Source organism: Phoxinus phoxinus (genome assembly GCF_949152265.1).
Source record: "Phoxinus phoxinus genome assembly, chromosome: 23".
In the NCBI taxonomy this organism is placed as follows: Eukaryota; Metazoa; Chordata; class Actinopteri; order Cypriniformes; family Leuciscidae; genus Phoxinus; species Phoxinus phoxinus.
This window is the reverse complement of record NC_136898.1, coordinates 10,606,147-10,625,234: the sequence shown is the minus strand read 5'-3', so window position 1 is coordinate 10,625,234 and position 19,088 is coordinate 10,606,147. Positions and strand designations below refer to the sequence as shown.

The following is a 19,088-nucleotide window of genomic DNA, read 5'->3' as shown; positions in this document are numbered from 1 at the left end:
TATGCTGAAGCAGCAGGACTGGGGAGTGGAACACAAGACCAAACTGCATGAGACAAATTGCTTTCTCAGTCCCATTTGCTTCAACCTCTGTGATGAGTGGAACACATACTGTGCACGCAAAGAGGAACAAATTTCTCCCTTTTTGCTTTGTGAACAGTGAAAAATCTTTGAACATATGTGAACCAAAAAGGAAGAAAGGAAAAGAAAAAGCCTACATCTTTTCTCATTCTCTTTGCTACTCAGTAATCAAATTCAACTAGGTTTCTGTTGTCCAATAATTGAAATGTTTAAGTGTGAAAATCGAAATGATCTCCACTTCGAGCGAAACGTCTTCACTTCGACAAATGAGAACGTTCCAGTTGCATTAGCGATTCGGTCCGCTCACCTCTTCTCTTGGCGTAAAATAGAAATTGTGTTGAGAAAGTGAGAATCCCCTTAAACAAAAGCTGTGCCTTTCATGACCGACAAGCAGCCAAAGCCATTGAAGAGGGTCAGTTTTGTTTGAAAACACTCCCTCTCTCATGCCTTTGAGAGAGTAGCTTGATGCAGAAATGAAGGGTGTCTACTTTGCCTTTTGTGGAACGGGCCAATAGCAGTCAGGCAATGCGTTTTCACCCGTTTGATGTTTAAAGTGCGCGAGAGTATGTCATTCTGAAGGATTTGATCAGTCGACTAGCAGACACTTGATTAATGGAACTGATCCCTTTCGGTATGGGAGATCCCCTTCCGTCCCCTCCCCGTTCACTCCCGGGCCTTGTTTTCCGTCTTTGAGACGTGCAGAACGAATGACACAGATGTTGTTGGAGGAGACAGTCCCCGTCCCTCTCCTCCTCTCCCGCGCTCCCAGCATGGGGCCTGAAACTTGTTTTTCAATCATTGTTTCCGCCAACTTCTTTCCCAAAAGAGAAAAGCGAGGCGAGAAAGAGGAGGGAGAGAGCAGAGGGAGCGCTTAATAAAAGAGGGAGGGAAAGTAAATACAAAGCATTTGTGGAATATAAAGAAAAACATTCTTTATAACAATCTCCCGATAATTTAGCACTGCGAGAACTGTGGGGAGAAGGGTGGATCGGACTTAGCCACAGTTGGGAATTTGGGATGGTGTAGCGGAGGGTGCAAAGCCAGAGGAGAGGAGCTTTAAGCTGAAGATGCAGGTGTCAGCATGGCTGCTGTGGGTGGCATGGCTGTGTACCTGGACCGAGGCGGCGCGCCACTGCCAATGCCAGTGCGCGTGCCTACCTGACGAGCAGGTGGAACAGAGGTCAGAGAGGTCAGAGGAAAGAGGGCACCTTCGCCATCGTCTGGCACACCAGCGGGCATCACACAGGGAGAGGGCCCATCGCAGAAAAGGTAAAACCAATGGATTTTTTTTGGGGGGGGGGATATAGCATTGTTATGAAACTTAATGATGTAAAATCGTGATGATTTCCTTTAATTACTAATTAACAGATTGTTTTGTTGAAGAATAAGCACATAATCCTATAAATGAATTTTAAATCTGTATATGTAAAAAAAATATATATATATATATTCAGAACCTAATGGTAATGTTATTCAGAATCGAATAGTTTCGGCAGCCGCTCTCTCGGCATATCAGCATGGGGTCCAAAGCATGAAATCAGAAAGACAGTGATAACTTGATAAAGTCTTTTTTTCACTTCATGATTTTCACTTGTGGTCACTGTTGATTTAATTTACACGTGAAGAGTTTATTAAGTTAGCGTTACGGTACCGTATTGTGTTGCGTTTATATGACTATTTTGAAGTTTCACTGTTTAAAAAACTTTAGTTGGTGTATTTTATGGCAAATTTTACCTTTTAGTGGATGATTATCCAAGCAAACTTTGTGAATGATTAGTTGAAAAGTTGATGTTGTTTGACTTTTGGAAAGTGATGAACAAGGGGAAAAATAGGTGCAGTTAAACCAATTTCTTATTCCTTTAGAAAATAAAAAATCCTCCCAACTGAGATACATATATATATATATATATATATATATATATATATATATATATATATATATATATATATATATATATATATATATATAATTCAGTACATTTTATTAAATAAAAAAAAGCACTTGTTACTTACTAAAAGCATGCGTTATTCCTTATTTGACACAGTTTTGTATATAAATAATGCTAAGCTCATACTCGGACTCTGTCAAGAAATCCAATTCAACGAGAATTATTTATGAGTAAAAACGTGCTGAAAAGTTACTCTAAGTGTTAAATCAGCCTGGGCTTCTTTTGCGGTGCAGCTTTAATTCTGTGTTGTGGTATGCAGCTCCATAGTCCCTCAACATCTTTTGTTAGTCGCTGAAAGCTGGTGATCCACAGGGCCATCAAGGCACTGCTCTCTGGATCAATATACGTGTCCATCAGCGTGGCTTGCTCTTTTAGGCCACACAATGGACAGTTCTCTAAACAACACTTTATTTATATGTGGCTTTCGAGAAAATGAACTGCCGCCGCCTCTGCTTTTCTCTCTTCTCTTCTCTTTTCTTTTCGCTTTCTGTTTTCTCCTCACTCCGTCTCACCCCCTCAGCGACCGTATTTACACAGACTTAATAGTAATTGGAATTAGCAAGTGTTGCCCCTCAGTGTTGTTTTAGTTCTACAACAGCTGTGGTTAACTTTCACTTTTGTAAACTTTCTTGATTCATTTTTATTTTGTCGTTTCGTCATATTCTTTAAGAAACGTATGAATCTAAGCGACAAGTTTGATATTTAATGGAAAAAAAGGTTAGGCTATTGTGTGACTTGAACATAACTGGTTTGTGGTAACTTTCTATTCTATTAAGTTTAACCATTTTTCTGATTTGTTCGGGAATATTTTGTGCTGATTTTTTATTTATTTTTACTGGCTCAGGAAGTTTAGAGCAAATTTATATTCTTTTTTTCTTTTTTTAAAAGGAAGTTTTTCTTGGCTGTGAGGTCTAATGCTTTCCTGTTTATGTATGCTGTCATCACAGACATTTGTTAGAAACCTTTATCACACATTAAATTAGTGATAGTGAAATCACCACCACCTTCCAAACAATAAAAGTTGTCTAGAAGTAGTCGCCATGTAAAAAAGGAAAGAAAAAAAAAGTTCGAGACACTTATAGCCTAGAAGAAGGAAAAACTCATGAAACGAACACTCCGTCTCCTGTATGAACACAATTTGGCCCAAAGTATGTCCCATTGTTTAAACAAGGTCTTGAATTCAAACCCAAAACAAACACAGTGCAAAAGCACGACTTCAGGAAACTGTAAGTCACACGTGTGTAGTTTACCTCAGCAATTGTTAGAGGCATTAGTTATAGCTGGGTCGTCAGTCGTCGGAGGTGTAAATCCAGTCCGGTCATCATGTCATCAATGTCAACTCTTGGGTCCTGCTGCTGCTCGAGTCACCGGGGCGGGTCTCAATCCGGATGGCGCTCTGTTCAACACTCACACTACTGACTGAAACGACAGAGACACATGACTGGGATACCTGTAGAACTATTGCGTTTTTGTTGCGGATTTAGTAACAGCGATGCGTTTGATTGTTTTCATAAACTGAATTCGACGTGACACGTAATATGACGAGACACTTTATCAGGCTCTTTTGGGTTTTGGGGATTATTTATAATATTGAAGGTAAGCACTAACTGTTTCAGTGTGTAACTATCGTCGCGATGAAGAAATCCTGTAATTCTGACAGAATATTTATTTATTTTAAAACAACAAAAATCCATACGACCCGATACGAATACATATTTCAATAATTAGCTACTATCTAGAAGCGATTCGATTTATTTCCTAGTTGTGTAGGACAATAACAATAACTGAATTAGATTAAAGTTCTATATTATTTTAGCATTTTTACGATGATATGTTAACCTTTCCTTTAAGAACGAATACGTTGATTATGCAAACGATAGCCTATAATGTAACCTTTCAACCCCATCATCTTAAAAGAAAGTTAACATTTCAATAGCTATATTACTATTATTTTGTTACATATGTTAAATGTATAGCCTACGTCCAAATTTTAAGAAATGTTATTTACATGCAAGGCTCCCAGAAGCTATCTTAAGAGAATAACATATGCCTGTTTATAAAAATCAACCTTTATGCACAAAACTTTTTAAATTATGCCTATTGTTTCTATCTCAAAGCCCATTTAGAATGTCACAATATACTGTGAAAAGAGCAGCATTTCTTCTTTCTTCCAGTGTTTCTCCCAAATTCCTTCACAGTGAAAATGACATAACAGGACTGTGAGACTGTGTTTCCTCTCTTTCAGGAAACTGCCCCATCAGAGACAATAGAAACTTTTAATAGTCAAACACATTTTTGCCAAGAATGTAGAGCTCAGATTCCCCATTGTGCATTTTACCCTAGTTTACTTTTGATGCATCAGGAACAGACTTAGCATACAGACTTGGCTTATTTCAATTTATGTTGTTTACCAACATCATTAATGTTTTTTACAAATCCGATAGACAACAAGGACTTGTTGTAAGACCAAACTAAATGCTTTTTTGTTTGTTTCAATGCCCATGTGATTGGCATGTTTTGGCGTGAGAGTACAAAGAGACATTGTAGGACATTGTAAGTGGGCCAATAATAGCAGAGGGCCATTCCTGCACTTGGTGCACACAGGTGACGGATGTCCTGTTGGTCTATGACTTTGTTTGTAAGTGCTGGGCCTTTGTTCCTCTCTAGAGTGGGAAAAACAGCCTCCGGCACTGACTCCGTACAGGAAATGTGTTTCCCTTACTCATCGCGGGGTCATCTGGCCATCCTTAACAAAAGAATTCAACAAGCTCTCAGGACTGGAATTTGTTCAATGTATTTGTTTAGTGGAAGTCACTGGTTTTTGATTCTCCATTTTCTGTCCTCCAGGTTCCAGGCTTGTTTCAGATAGCGGCCTACCCCGTATCGTCCACCATCCCTCTGATGTGGTGGTCCGGGTGGGCAGCCCCGCCACGCTATCCTGCAGGGCAGAGGGCAACCCTGAGCCCACAATTGAGTGGCTCAGAAATGGCCAACCACTTGATATATACAAGATGGATGCGCAATCACAGCCTATCGTTTTACCAGAAGGAAGTTTGTTCTTCTTCAGCGTCGTCCCCGGCCGAAAGAGTCAGTCCCATGAAGCAGTGTATGCCTGCGTTGCTCGGAACAGCGTTGGGATTGCGACCAGCAGAAACGCCTCTCTTCATATAGCAGGTTTGTGGAACATGAACATAGACATTTTGACAAATGTCTTAGCATTTTTTTTTTTTTTTTATAAATAAGTCAATGGGGTCCAAAACAACCATCTCCACGGTCAGTTCCCACATAAACTCACTTGATTGACCCCGATAACAATGAGTGACCTATCAAGACCTACTTAAATTCTCTGAAGGAACAAGAGGGTGAGGAAGCTTATTAAGATGGTCCATGAGATTACTGAAGATCAGATGTCAAAGTTTGCTTTCCTGCCCGAAACAAACAGAGCACTAATTGAGCTGTGACAGCATGCTGTGTTTGTAGCACAAACAGATTCCTCCGTTTACTCTGCATTCCACTGAATTGGAGCAGGACCTGATTGAGACATTAAATCAATTGTTGCACACAATTAATTTGTGTTTTGTTTACATCGATTCATCTGCTAGATCAACAAGCTGCATCAGATGAGTTGACAATGGGCATTGATTACTAAAGCAAAAGGACGTTAATGAAGAAAAATATCTACAAAACATTTTTTTTCCTCTCTGAAATGTAGCAACTGATTGTCAGAATTTCTGTCCGTTTTTTTTACCACAACTGGCAATTAGCATTTAGACTAACATTCAAATGTTTGGGGTCGGTACGATTTTAAAATGTTTTTGAATGACACATGCTCACCGAGGTGTTTATTTGAAACAAATTGTAGTAAAAACAGTAAAATTCTGAAATATTATTACAATTTCAAATAACTGTTTTCTATTTTGATATTAAAATGCAATGTATTCCTGTGATGGCAAAGCTGAATTTTCAGCAGTCATTACTCCACTCTTCAGAGTCACATGATCCTTCAAAAATGATTCTAATGCTGGTTTGGTGCTCAATAATGTTGAATATGTTGCTTAATATTTTGGTTAGAAACCGTGATGCATTTCAGGATTCTTTGATAAATATAAAGTTCAAAAGAACAACATTTATTTAAAATAGGAATGTTTTGTAACTTTATAAAACTGTAATTTTTGCATCCTTGCTGAATAAAAGTGTTAATTTCTTTATAAAAAATCTAATCTTACCGACCACAAACTTATAAACAGTATGGCATGTTAACCTTTTAGCACTATATATAGCACTACGGAATATATTACATAGATATATTTTGTTTAATTCACTCAGATCATTGTGATTGTGTTATTTTCAGCTCTGCGAGAGGAGTTCCGTGTGCAGCCCAGTGGCGTGGAGGTGGTGGTTGGTGAGGTTGCTGTGATGGATTGCAGCCCACCCGTGGGACATCCTGAGCCCAATGTCACCTGGAGGAAAGACGGGATCCCTATCAACAGCAGCAATGAACATTATAGTGTAAGAGCAAGATGTATTTAATTTTTGACATTGTTTTCAAATTTCCTGGGTTTGATTTGTCTGTTTTTCTTGAGAACTCTTCTTGGTATATGTCTGTAGAGGGCAGTATAACACAGAAAGTGAATCCTTAGTACTCTGAACAGTGTTTTGTGTGCCTGGTTCACAATATATTTCTGCGTATCTTCATATTATAGGAACTGAATGGTAAACTGATCATTGCTCCAGCCCAGAAGAATGACTCTGGAGTTTACAGCTGTATAGCCTCAAACATAGTTGGAGTGAGGGAAAGCCGTGCCGCTCGGCTGTCTGTATTAGGTGAGACCTGTTAATGTGCTTTAATGCAACACGTGTGATTTCTAATTTGGTCAAATACATCTACACTTTGCTCTAAAATGTCAAAGACCCATGCTTCTGTTATTCTTCCTCAGCTAAGCCAATGTTATTGCGTAAACCAGAGGATGTGTCAGTGCAGGTTGGGGAGTCAGCACAGTTTTTCTGTGAGGCTGACGGAGACCCCATGCCTTCCGTAGAGTGGAGCCGAGACCAAGGACCTCTACCCAATGGCAGGTCAGACCCCATATTGGCCATCACAAACATGCTGGTTATTGATCTTTCCACATCATTTTAATGTAGTACCTGTAGGTTTTAATTAGGCTACAGTCATTTATTTAGCAGTAAGAGTGTTATAAATGAAAAAATAATACATAAAATAATAAACAAACCTTGTCATTTCTTTTAAATAAACTGAATCATGTATAGCAGGGCCTTTTCTGACCCAAACTCTCGACCCCCCTATATTAAATGTTTGATTTTTCCTGTAAAACTACATATCTTCCTTTACTAACATTAGCAAATATGATTATGAACAAACCCATGAACATATGCCAGCATGATAAGAACTACCTAAAATGACAGGAAAATGTCTTCGGAAAAACATTATTTGAAGTGTAATTTGACTTTTTTTTAGTTTGGCTTGCATTCCATTCGATTACATTGAGAGGGGGTGATCAAAATGTTTTGGCTTCACTTTTCAGGACATGTGCGGCACACTTGCTTTGATCTCATGTGATCGACGGGTTGAAATTACGATTCACATCCCTAAGCTCTTTTTACTATCACATTTTTCAGATATTTAATCAACCCAGACCACAGTCTGCAAATCCACTATGTGACGGCTCAGGACATGGGCAGGTACACCTGCACTGCAGAGAATAAGCTCGATGTGTCTGTGGCCAGCGCACAGCTTCTTGTAGAGGGTAAGAATACAAGTAATCATTCAATTAACAGCAGTCAATCACTTTTTTTTTCTAAAACAGCATGCGCACTTCAACCACTTCCCAGCATGCCATTTGTATTCCACTCACCCTGTTGAGATTAGTGATGTCTGGTTAATTTATGTTACAGATACAGGGAGCACTAGACTGCGAGACCTACACAAGGAGCTGTCTGCCTTACGTGTGAGCCTGGAGAACGTCACAGTTATGAGCACAGCCTCCAACATGTCTCAAGTCATGTGGACGGTAATGCAGTTCAACTCAAACCAAACATGCACCACACGTCAAATAATTGTTTTCTTAAGTAACTGTTTTCTCTTCTGTATGTAGTTGCAGTCGTCTATGTCACAGCCTCATTATCTTGAAGGCTTTGAGGTGCTATGTCGCTCTCTCCTGCCTGCCAGCTCAGAGTGGACAGCTCAAAAGGTTCCTCAGCCTGGCCTTCACACCCATGTGGGACCTCTGAAGAGAGGCTACAAGTACGAGTTCAAAGTCCGACCCTACGGCGGGAGCCTGTACGGCAGGGAGAGCAACACCAGACACTTACGAGTGCCAGAGACAGGTGAGAATCTACAGTAAAAAAGTACTGTGGTGGTGCTGCTTTATTAATGATTATTATATTCATATACCATAGTATTTTCATAATACTTCAAACAATACCATAGTATTTTTGTAGGACGTCCAAAAAAACAATATTATTGTGGTTACTTTATATCCTACATTTGTTTACTTCTAATATCATACGTATATTCTTTTGTACACTTTTACATACAAGTTTGAGGTCAGTATGATTTTACTCAGCAAAGATGTATTAATTAAATAAAAAGTGATAGTAAAGACATTTAAGATGTTACAAAAGATTTCGGTTTCAAATAAATGCTGTTCTTTTAAAACTTTATGTTCATCAAAAAATCCTGAAAAATATCTACCACACTTTCCATAATAATTTCCAATTTCCTCCAAATCAGCATATTAGAATGATTTCTGAAGGATCATGTGACACTGAAGACTGGAGTGATGGCTGCTGAAATTTCAGCTTTTTTAAATATGTTAAAATAGAAAACGTTTTATTTTAAATTACAATAATATTTCACAACATTACTGCTTTAACTGTATTTTTGATATATACATCCATTGATTTATTATGTTTATATATATTTTTAAATACATGCAGCATTGGTGAACATACTAAGAGACTTCTTTCAAAAACATGAAACTATTGGACAATTAAAAATCAAACTGTGTCACCTTGTGCCAAATGTAACCATTTGTCCTGTTGTCAGTTCCCAGCGCACCACCTCAGGATGTGTCCATAACAATGCCCACTGACCGTAATGACACCGCGCACCTCAGCTGGGATCCTCCCCCTCATGACGCTCACAATGGGATCATTCAGGGATATCAGGTATTACTTGCGTGCAGTCACTCATTGTGAAATCATTTATTGAAAGCTAATAATGCCCCGGGAGCCTTTCTCTCCAGCAGATATGGAGGAACATGTTCGTAAGTGAAAATATAATTAATTTCTAGTTCCTAAAAATTAATTAATTAAATTAAACTTAATTCCTAATCAAAAGAAGCCTGGAAGCAGTTAGATAATGCCCATTTTCAGCCTCAGACATTTATAGACTCTGTTCAGATAAAAAGTGACACGAACCTGCCAAAATCAGGTAATGTCTTTTTACAGTATTAAGAGACACTTAAATCAGTGAGAATTTTTTTTTTTTTTTTTGTTTATACAAGCATTAGCAGGGAATGCTGCACCATTAATTTTTAGCCACTGCTTTGGTCTATTATTTATGGTATCATTGATATCAGACTGGCCTAAACATCACATAAAAAATGACAGATATATAGTATGTGTAGCAGTCTGCTTGCTAATGTTTTACTATGCTGTTCTTTCTGACAGGTGTGGTGCGTGGAGTCTGAGGAACTGAAGTCTTTTAACTGGACGGTGGACAGTGGAACACACAGTATTGAGATCAGCACGCTGCAGCCCGGCAGGCTGTACTGGGTCACAGTGGCTGCCGTAAACGGGGCGGGAGTGGGGGTCCAGAGCGACCCATACAAACTGCTCATAGGTAAGCTAATAAACTAACCCTGAGGTATCATTTTAAATTGTAACCTACTCAGTATGTTACCTGTTGCTCTCTTTTTTCCCTCAGAGTCGAGGCAGGAGTCAGCACTGCATCAGACGGGCATACTCAGTATGTCTCATTTCCTTGCTGTGATTAAAGAGCCGGTATTCATTGGAAGCGCTGGCACCCTCCTGTGGTGTGTTTTGATGATTACTGCCCTGTTTTTGTACAGGAGACATGTCAGACCCGCCAACCTGGGAGGCAAAAGCTCAGGTAATCTATAATAAAGTTCCAATCTAAATCCTTTTTTTAATTTACTTTACGCTCATAATCATACAATCATAATTCTCTCTTCCATTTATAGGCTTATATAGACTGGAAAGTGAAGATCTCATTATCAAACACAGGTAAAAAATTATTATAAAAAAATAAGGTAAAAGGTCATAATACAGTGACAACAATACTATTGAACTATTTAATATTCCACAGTACTAAACGATAACCATGTTAATATACCATGATAATTTCAAGAATACCATGGTACCTCAATAGTACATGTCCAAAAAACATAATATCGCAGTGGTACATTTCCAAAAATGTTGTACAACTATATTCCAGATAAGAAAATGAATTATGCTCGGTAAATCACAATTATGACCAAAAAAGTCATACTAAAAGACATACTATAAGTCAGAATTATGACAAGTAAAAATTATGACCAAAACTCGAAATCACAAGATAAAATTTAAATTTAAAGTTAAAATGTCATAATTATGATCAAATATGACATTGACTTTTTCATAATTACTACTTAGTGTGTCTTAATTTCATCTTTTTATCTCATAATTATGGCTATCTTATAATTTTGACTTCTCATAATTGACTTAATATAATAAATAAAAAAATTTATGTCATAATTGTGTGTGTGTGGGGGGGGGGGGGGGGGGGGGGTTCTTAAGTGGCAGAACTTGGCCTCCACGAGTAATTGAGTCACCATCCTTATTATTACCCTTCTAGAATGGCGGCACCAGACTCTCCGTGGATCTCTGGAGGCTGGAGGCCAGACTCCAGCAGTGAGCCCAAGCAGGGCCTTTGGACCCAGAAGCAGGAGAACTCTGGCTTCCGGAGGACCAGTAAGTCACAACTTCCCCTGAGTTTTAACTCGAAACTTGGAACACCAAAACTGCCATTTGAAACACAACAACTTAAGCATCTTCTCTTTCCCTGCCTTAGACAGAATTGTCTGTCATTTATGAGACAAAGCTTCCCCGCCATTGACTGAATTTTCCGGCTTTCCGTTTTTTCACTGTTATACAGTAGGGCGCGCTATTATGCAACTTCTGAAAGAGAAGCTCTGGATCTAAACACAGGCAATTAAAGGAGCAGAAACTAGCTATAAAAGCATTGCTTATGCACATTGTATTCTTTGGGCATAGGCTCTGTTCTTTCTTTTGATAAATTGCATGTTCAGATATTCATACAATAAATTATTATTGTATGGGCCATAGAAGTTTTGTGAAAATTATAAAAAAATTCTGTCAGGGAAAGAGTTGAAGAGACAGTTAATGCAAAAAAATTTACATTCGGTCATCATTTACTCATCCTCTCGTTGTTCTGAGCCTGTGTGACTTACTTTCTTCTATGAAACACAAAAGAAGATGTTTTAAAGAATGTTCACGCTCCTCCGATACAGTGAAATTCTGATAACAAAATTCTATTTTTTCATTAAACTACTCCTTTTAGACTTTATTTATCCCATATCTTCACCTCACCATCCATGCACCCTTATCTACTCCTCTTTTTTGCCTCTCGTCATCTCTCTGGATGACAGACACGTCCTCATGAGAACCCTCAAAGATGCCTGTCACCCTTAAAGTCACGACTCTGCAGAGTCCTCATCAACTCTAATTACCATTGACATCTTGGCACATTATGTAAATCTGTCTGATTTTTACCTCTGTACTGACAGCTCTGCCCATTACGGCTAAAAAGGAGCCTAACCCCCTGCGGTCAGCCGTCCCCATTGTACCAGACAACTGCGGCGTCTATGGCACCTTTTATGTGGATCTAACCGGCAATGGACTGAAGACGTTTAATAGTCCGGGTCGCTGTCCCAGAATGCCCCACGGCAACTCTCAACTGCATAACTCCGAGACTGTTCGCATCACCGAACCCATCGTCAAAACCGCCGTTGTGAGGGAAGTGCAGGCATTGCCATGGAAACGTGCCCTCCCTTCCCAGCCCAACATGGGAGTTCTGAAGGAATCGTGGGAGAAAAATTACAAGCGTGGTGAGACATCCTCACATTCACCGAGTCATTAACATTCATTTGGTCCAGCACTGACATGTTTGTCCACTTCCAGAGCTGCACGTGGTGAAAAGTGCCCCATTAATGCCCGTGAATCAACACACTCTGGCAGTGTGCAGTGTACCAAACAACCATCAGCAAAGATTCAGTCAGCACCCTGCAGGTTTGAACAATAGCATCTCTCATGTTTCAAATCCGAAACCTAATCCTTTGAATCTCAGAAGAAGTGTAGTGAAACTATCTCTTCTAAGCTGATCTACATTCCCTCAGGTGGTGTATCAGAGCATGCGAAGCTGCCGAGTTCTCCACGTATCCTGCATTACTCCACCTCTCTGCAGCTGGTGGACATGTTACCCAGCCCTCCGCCTCTTCCAGTGGAGGACAACCACAGCCTCAGCTCAGAGGACGAGTGAGAATCACACCGACACACAGACATATATTTACGTTCAGAGATTGGATTACTCTTTCTTTTTTTTTTTTTTGCTCAACAGACATTTTAGTTATGCTGGTAAAACGTTATAATAGGGTTCAATTGGTTACATTTTTGGTAATGCATTAGGTATCATCATGAACTAACAATTATATATATATATTTATTTATTTATTTATATATTTTTACAGCATTTATCAATCTAGGTTAAAAGAGATAGTTCACCCCCAAAAAAAATATTTACTGTTAATTTACCACCCAAGGTAATGGGCAAGGTCTTTTTTCTTCAGTAGAAATGTAAAGAAGATTTTTAGCTGAAACCATTGTCCTTGGTGATTCGTATAATGCAAGATTTGGAATGAGTTAAAGATGACCAAATGAGACAAGAAAAAATTGGGGGGGGGGGGGGGGGGGTTGACCTATCATACACTGTAATGTTACTTTCTAAATATACACAACATTTCAAGTTACAGTAAATTGCTGTTCACTGTTAGTTACTGTAATGTTTTGCTATTATGTTGCATAAAACGTATCAACTTGGTGCAATGTGTTTATCCTAAAATAAGATTAATAAAAACCGACACAACGTAGATGATCATTTACTCACTAAAGAGTTTGAGCTATAAAAATACATGGAGAACATAATTCAGATCATTTGCTCTGGAAAGAGTTTGATAGAAGAGGTTTGCAGGTTGTCTAGGGAAATCAGACAACTTCTGAATCTATAAAGGAGAAATGAGATCACTTGGGTCTTTTTGAGACCCATCTGAGAAGCTGTACACTTCTAGCTTCCTGGAAAGTTCAGTGCGCAGGAATATACTAGAACTTTAGATTGTCTTTCTTCTCATTGTGGCTTCATAAACGGTTTCAGCATTCTGTCACAGCGGGACGTGAGTGGTGCTAAATCACCACTGCCACAGAGCTCAAGATTTATGTCCATTTCTCACAGACAACTTGAGGAGTTGCGCCCCTGCATGTCCGTAATGACAGTGTCTGTGACAATACCATGTCTTTATAGCGTGAGAAGAGAGAAGTCTACTACTGTCTCTCTCTGCTCTCAGACTAAAAGACTGGAAACCAATTTAGCCTGTATCTCAACTCTAATGGACAGGGAGGCAGAAGGGGAAATGGCCCACACTATTTATTAGAAGGTCTGTAAGTGAGAGGAAGTGTGTTTTAAATGCTGTAGGACACAAACAGTACGTTTCTTCCGGCGGTGCAAACTAGCTAGAACTGGCCACTCAAGAGAGCCTCATACAAAAACACAGATATACGGATACCAACACTTTTCTAAAAGAACATTTAATAGCTGAGAGGTTGCCCTATAATGTTTCTTTTTTAGACATAATGGGTATTGGTTGTTTCATGCAAGTTCTTTGTCTCAGATGTAAAATATCTTACACACAAATTAAATAGTTGTTTTATGTTTTATAGAGCTATACAATTAATAAGGATAGCTTAGTTAAATTTTGTTGATGTATTTGATGAGAAAATAGTTTATTGAATTTTGAATACACACGTTAGAGTTTTTGTAAATTGTTCATACCTCTTTCGAATTCGAAATGATAGGAAGTAACAATGTGCAATGTGACCAGCAAAAACATATCTCTTTATAAAACATTCTCTATTAAAATTTTAATTTGCGGAGAAATGGTACTACTTTCGCCCCTGCTCTCCCCCTACGTATGTGAGAGGACTTGGGACTTTTTAACAGAAGAAAAAATCGGAGAATCTGGTCACTTGTTTTTAATTCTCAAATAGTCTAAATTTCTGTCATTGAGGAGATCTCATTTGTGATTTTGCTTTCCTATTGGTAAAATACAGAGACATGCAGGGGGGAAAAATAATATCTTGAGTGTGAATTAGGAATATGTTCCTTTGTCCATGACTATTGTTCCCTTGTTTTAGTTCAATCGTGGCCACGTTTAATTCATTCCCTAGTTTTAGGTAAATCGTGGCCATGTTGTAGGCTACTAATTTGTTCCCATGTTTTAATTTAGCCAATGCCACAATTTATCTAAAACAAGGGAAACATTTCAATTCTTAATTTATGGCCACGATATCTTGTTCCCCCTGCATTAGAAATGCAGCAGACACGAACAATTAGTCTGCTATCTTAGCAAACCCTACACGTTTAATTATTCTATAAAAAATCTTATAATTGAACATTTGCGTATGGTAAACTCTAAGCTAGCAGGTTAAATGGCTACCAGTATGCTAAGCCTAAAGTAAGCCCCCTAAAATAATATAGAAATGTTTAATTTCACACTTTGTAGCTTTGGTTATATACTGTACTATTACATGTAACACAATTTAAAAGAAATGTAGCAATGCCAGAAATAGTAAGAGTAGTATGCTAGTATGAATTGAAACATATATATCTGATCCCTCAGGTCGACCAGATCCACCAAGCTGACGGTGGACATCGGCTCTCAGCAGTCTGTGTGCGCTGCCTCTGGGCTCCAGGGTTTCACTATGTCCACTTCGGGCTGTCCGACCCACCACAGCCCAGCCCAGCTCAGCCCGTCCTATAGCCACCTGTCCACTGCCTCCTTCTGTCTCTCCGCCGACGACTACCAGGACACCACGCTCAGCACTCAGGGCCACACTCAGTACATGGAGATCAGCCCTAAACCACAGGGCCCGAGGTATGAGAACACCCGAAAGAGCATTTACGTGAATAAAGTAACAAGACAAGGGCTAATTTTGATGTCTCCCATCAGTACGTCTCATCAGAGTTCTCCATCAATGCCCCGTCCATTCTCTCCCACGCCCACGTTGGGTTACATCTGCGGCCCTGTCGACCCGGAGATGGATGACGAGCAGGGGTGTCAGCCGATCGGACTCAGGGGAGCCACCCTGAGAAGCACGCCCTCCTCCTGTTACAGCGAATGGGAGGGTTCGTTGTGGAACGGCTGGGGTTCGGTGTCCGAGAGCAACGCGGCGAGCGCTCGAACGAGCATCATCAGCTCTTCTGACTGCTCGTTCATAAACGATGCCAACTTTGCCCGCGTCCTGGCTTTGACAGCCGAATCTATGAGCGGTACTTTATCAGGCAAGATATAACTCTCTTCAAACTCTGTAGAATTAGGTTGTTTTATTTATAGTCTCCACATGATTATTCAAGTGTCAAGTTTGCTAACAGCAATACTGATGTAGTTGACAGAAATGGCCACTAGGTGGAACAATCTGCCCATGCAGTCGAGGTCTGTGGCTTTATCCACACAGATTCAGCACATGGAAGCTCTGCTCATCTACACACAGTTGGAATGGCCACTATTTAAGTAGTGCATGATAAAATAAACTGTAAATTAAAAAATAACATTTGGGTGAAAATGTTTGTAAATGCAAATATTTTGGCTAATCTTAATCAAGCTTTCAGGGACAAGTAATAGTGTAGTACTCTCCGATCTCACATTTTACCTTGTTTAAACCTGTTCTGCAGATGTCTAATGGGCAAACTTATAAGTTATGTATAAGTCTGGCTGCATTAGTTGCTAAAACTGATCACATTTAAGATTTCTTTGCTGCTCACCACCCTTTTTCAGTTTATTATTCATTTCCAAGCTCTGTAAGGCTGTACAGTTTTTTTCTGCCTCATTTGCATAGTCAACAAATAAGTATTATGCAAATATTCACTTCAGTTCAGATCATAATTATGTATGAAGTGGCCTTAAAATAGCTGGTCACTTTAGTCACATTTAATATTTTAATATTGCATTGCATTAAATAACAAAATATCCACCCAAGTTGCTTTTATTCTATAGGAAGACAGCACAAGCAAAATAGGTTTTAAATGATAAATGAAGATAAAATGCTTTTGGACACTTTCAAGTTTCAAATTTTAACAGAACATATTCATAATTGTGATAAACTACACCAGCCTTCATCTAGAGAAAAGTAGATTCAAACTAATTGCACAAAAATGGCTAAAAATAGTGAGGTTAGTTCTGGGAAAAGCTTTAGCATTATTTTATTTTATTTTTAACGCAATCACATTCAAACTATTTAAAGTGTCACTTAAGCACCTTTGGGGATCTTTGCATAACTTAATTGGAGAACTGTATTTTGGATGAGAATTCTCATTGTCAGATCACACTCAGCATTACGCTTCCCAATGAGACAGTGAAAAATAGCAGCCCTACTTTGGTACAATGAGAAATAATGGGATTTGAGGACCTGTCTGCAAATTGTCTGAACTCCCCCACCGTCCTCTCTGAAGTTTCAGCAAATCAATCACGCCTTTCAAAAGAGAAACCTACAGGGACTTTCCTCTCTCCATTTGCTGATTGTTTCCCCCTTTCACTCTCTCTCTCTCTGTCTGTCTTTCAATCTCCGTGAATGCATCAGGTTAAATGACTAGTGCATTGTAACCGATGAGTTCGGCGGCGATGTGCATTATCATTCAGTGTTATTATGGTCAAATTGACTTGTGCGACTTTATGCGTATTAACAGATTGCTTTTGCTGGTGTATACTGCACCCATGTGCATGTGTATGCATACATCTCTCTTGATTTCCTTTGTGATGTGTGTGTGATCGTGCATTTTCTGCAGATTTCTCCCCGCCGGCATCCCCCCTGAGTGTTCTGTTCCCCCCTCGAGAGTGTTTTGGAGAGGTGGAGCCGCTGCCCGTGTGGGACTGGAGCACCGCGTGGGTGGAGGAGCTGGAGGCCCAGTTCAAAGCCTCCAGAGAGACCAGAAGAGCCGGCACATCTAGCAGACACTCTGGCATCGAGCACTGGAGAGGACATCTGGAGACCCCCTCGCACCGATGATCGACTTGTACACGCTCAAGGGTTGTTTATGGACTACATTTCCCTGCGTTCCTCAGGGCAACCCCCCCTCCTTGTAGTTTTAATGGTCTTGGGTTTGTAGCAAGGTCAATTCAATGGGAAAACACACTGCTGTACGGTACAGCGTGTGCCGTGTACGCCACTTGTACAGTTGTCCCGCACCATAATAAAGACTATTGTACAGGACATTCATATTGGCATTCGAAGAAAATGTAAATAAACCAGTTTTATTTAATAAACCTCCACATACGCTTTTATAAATCAAATACGCTTTTATATGACAGAGTTATCGAAATACACTGGAAATATTTTACAAGATGTTTTGTATTTTAGGATTCATTTGTATTATTTTATAATTCAAATACATTTCTTTCTTTCAATTATATTTTGAAAAATGTTAGTTAAGTTTGCATTTAACCTGCTATGTAATGGAACAATGTTAGCAACTTTAGATAACTTTTTTTTTTTATAAAGTTATTTTTATTGATTATTGTTTTGTTTGTTTGTATGAACGTCGTTTTTTTCGTTAGAAATATAATTTTAGCTGTCATTTTATATGCACGTCAAATGTTCCTCACACTTGCTGCGCTACTAAAAAGTCACATTTTAGATCATTTTATTTTTTACTAATTGCCTTTAAAAGTTAATAAATGAGTATTTTATCGCAAGTATCGGCCTCTTGGATCACTGACATATGTGTTTGTTGCAAATGTGTCTTACTGTCTCGTAGTTAAGGGTGCACAAGAGGTCTGTCAAGAGGACATGTACGGCCCTCCAGAGCTCTAATCCTCACCGCAAGCCAGAAGAACCAAATCAGACAACCCTAGACACCCGCTGGACACACACACACACACACAGAAAACACAAGTGACCATGGCATGACTGCAGAGGGATTATCGCTTGTCCCCTTCTCTCTCTCTCTCTCTCCCTACGGCCATATGCTTGGCACAAAACACACCTCCCCCATTACACACTTTTATTCATGTGCACACAAACACACTACTTGGATCTACATCCTTGAATTCGTGTATGGCCAAAAAGGCATCTTTTTATAGCCTGCTGGTAATCCTTTGACCCAGTTTGCCATGCATGACCACACTAAAATGTTACCAACTTTTGCTTCTCTTGTTTCTTTCTTTCATTTGTCACAGCAGAGCACCCCACATTTGTCCCCGAGGATTATTTTTGCATGAAACAATTCGGGTTCCTTCGTTAATGCAAATCTAAAAAAATTCCCCCTACTGTTTTATTGAAAAATAAATGTGCAAGAGACTAAACGTGAATCAAGGCGAAATTCTTTTCATTCTTTGCTTGGAAGTAAAATGAAGTTGTAATTTCTTGGAAATACCTTTTGCAGCGATATACTGTTAACATCCAGACGCCATCCACGCTGTTGAGAGCGACGAGATGAATATGTGCTGCGCACTTTCCTCTAAATAACTAAATAAACAGAGACACACACACAAACACACAGAGACAGCAGTATAAATGCAGAAGTTACGAAGGCATCTAATCATATTGACATATTCATCGGCATCATGTTGACACTGTTATGATAGTTTGATAATAATAGTATATTTGACCCCGTTCAGACTGCAGGTAAAAGTGGCCCAAAAAAAAAACATTTTTATGGGGTCAAGTGACCAGGTCAGACTTCTTCAGAAGTAG

At 39.3% G+C, this 19,088-nt stretch overlaps 1 protein-coding gene across 2 annotated transcripts; it reads left to right on the top strand.

Moving 5' to 3' along the window:
• The first annotated feature begins 978 nt into the window (after positions 1–978).
• On the top strand, positions 979–18,701 carry robo4 (roundabout, axon guidance receptor, homolog 4). 2 transcript variants are annotated; one of them, XM_079600130.1, is made up of 19 exons: positions 979–1,347; positions 4,875–5,201; positions 6,379–6,536; positions 6,731–6,851; positions 6,965–7,103; positions 7,665–7,792; positions 7,941–8,056; positions 8,141–8,372; positions 9,094–9,215; positions 9,720–9,891; positions 9,976–10,161; positions 10,253–10,295; positions 10,906–11,021; positions 11,858–12,178; positions 12,252–12,359; positions 12,467–12,605; positions 15,020–15,274; positions 15,350–15,681; positions 17,182–18,086. In XM_079600130.1, exons 1-19 carry the CDS (start codon positions 1,146–1,148, stop codon positions 17,400–17,402), a joined length of 3,438 nt encoding a protein of 1,145 aa, XP_079456256.1. In that variant the 5' UTR covers positions 979–1,145; the 3' UTR covers positions 17,403–18,086. The 2 variants fall into 2 exon arrangements, with proteins under 2 accessions (XP_079456256.1, XP_079456257.1); XM_079600131.1 differs by lacking the exon at positions 979–1,347 and adding an exon at positions 3,433–3,623 and having other exon boundaries at positions 17,182–18,701.
• Positions 18,702–19,088: the final 387 nt, after the last annotated feature.

Coding starts and splice junctions, on each gene's coding strand:
- robo4 (XM_079600130.1), top strand. CDS start 1,146: ATGCAGGTGTCAGCATGGCTGCTGTGGGTGGCATGGCTGTGTACCTGG. Junction 7,793..7,940: donor CGCACAGCTTCTTGTAGAGG/GTAAGAATACAA, acceptor TTTATGTTACAG/ATACAGGGAGCACTAGACTG. Junction 8,057..8,140: donor TGTCTCAAGTCATGTGGACG/GTAATGCAGTTC, acceptor TTCTGTATGTAG/TTGCAGTCGTCTATGTCACA.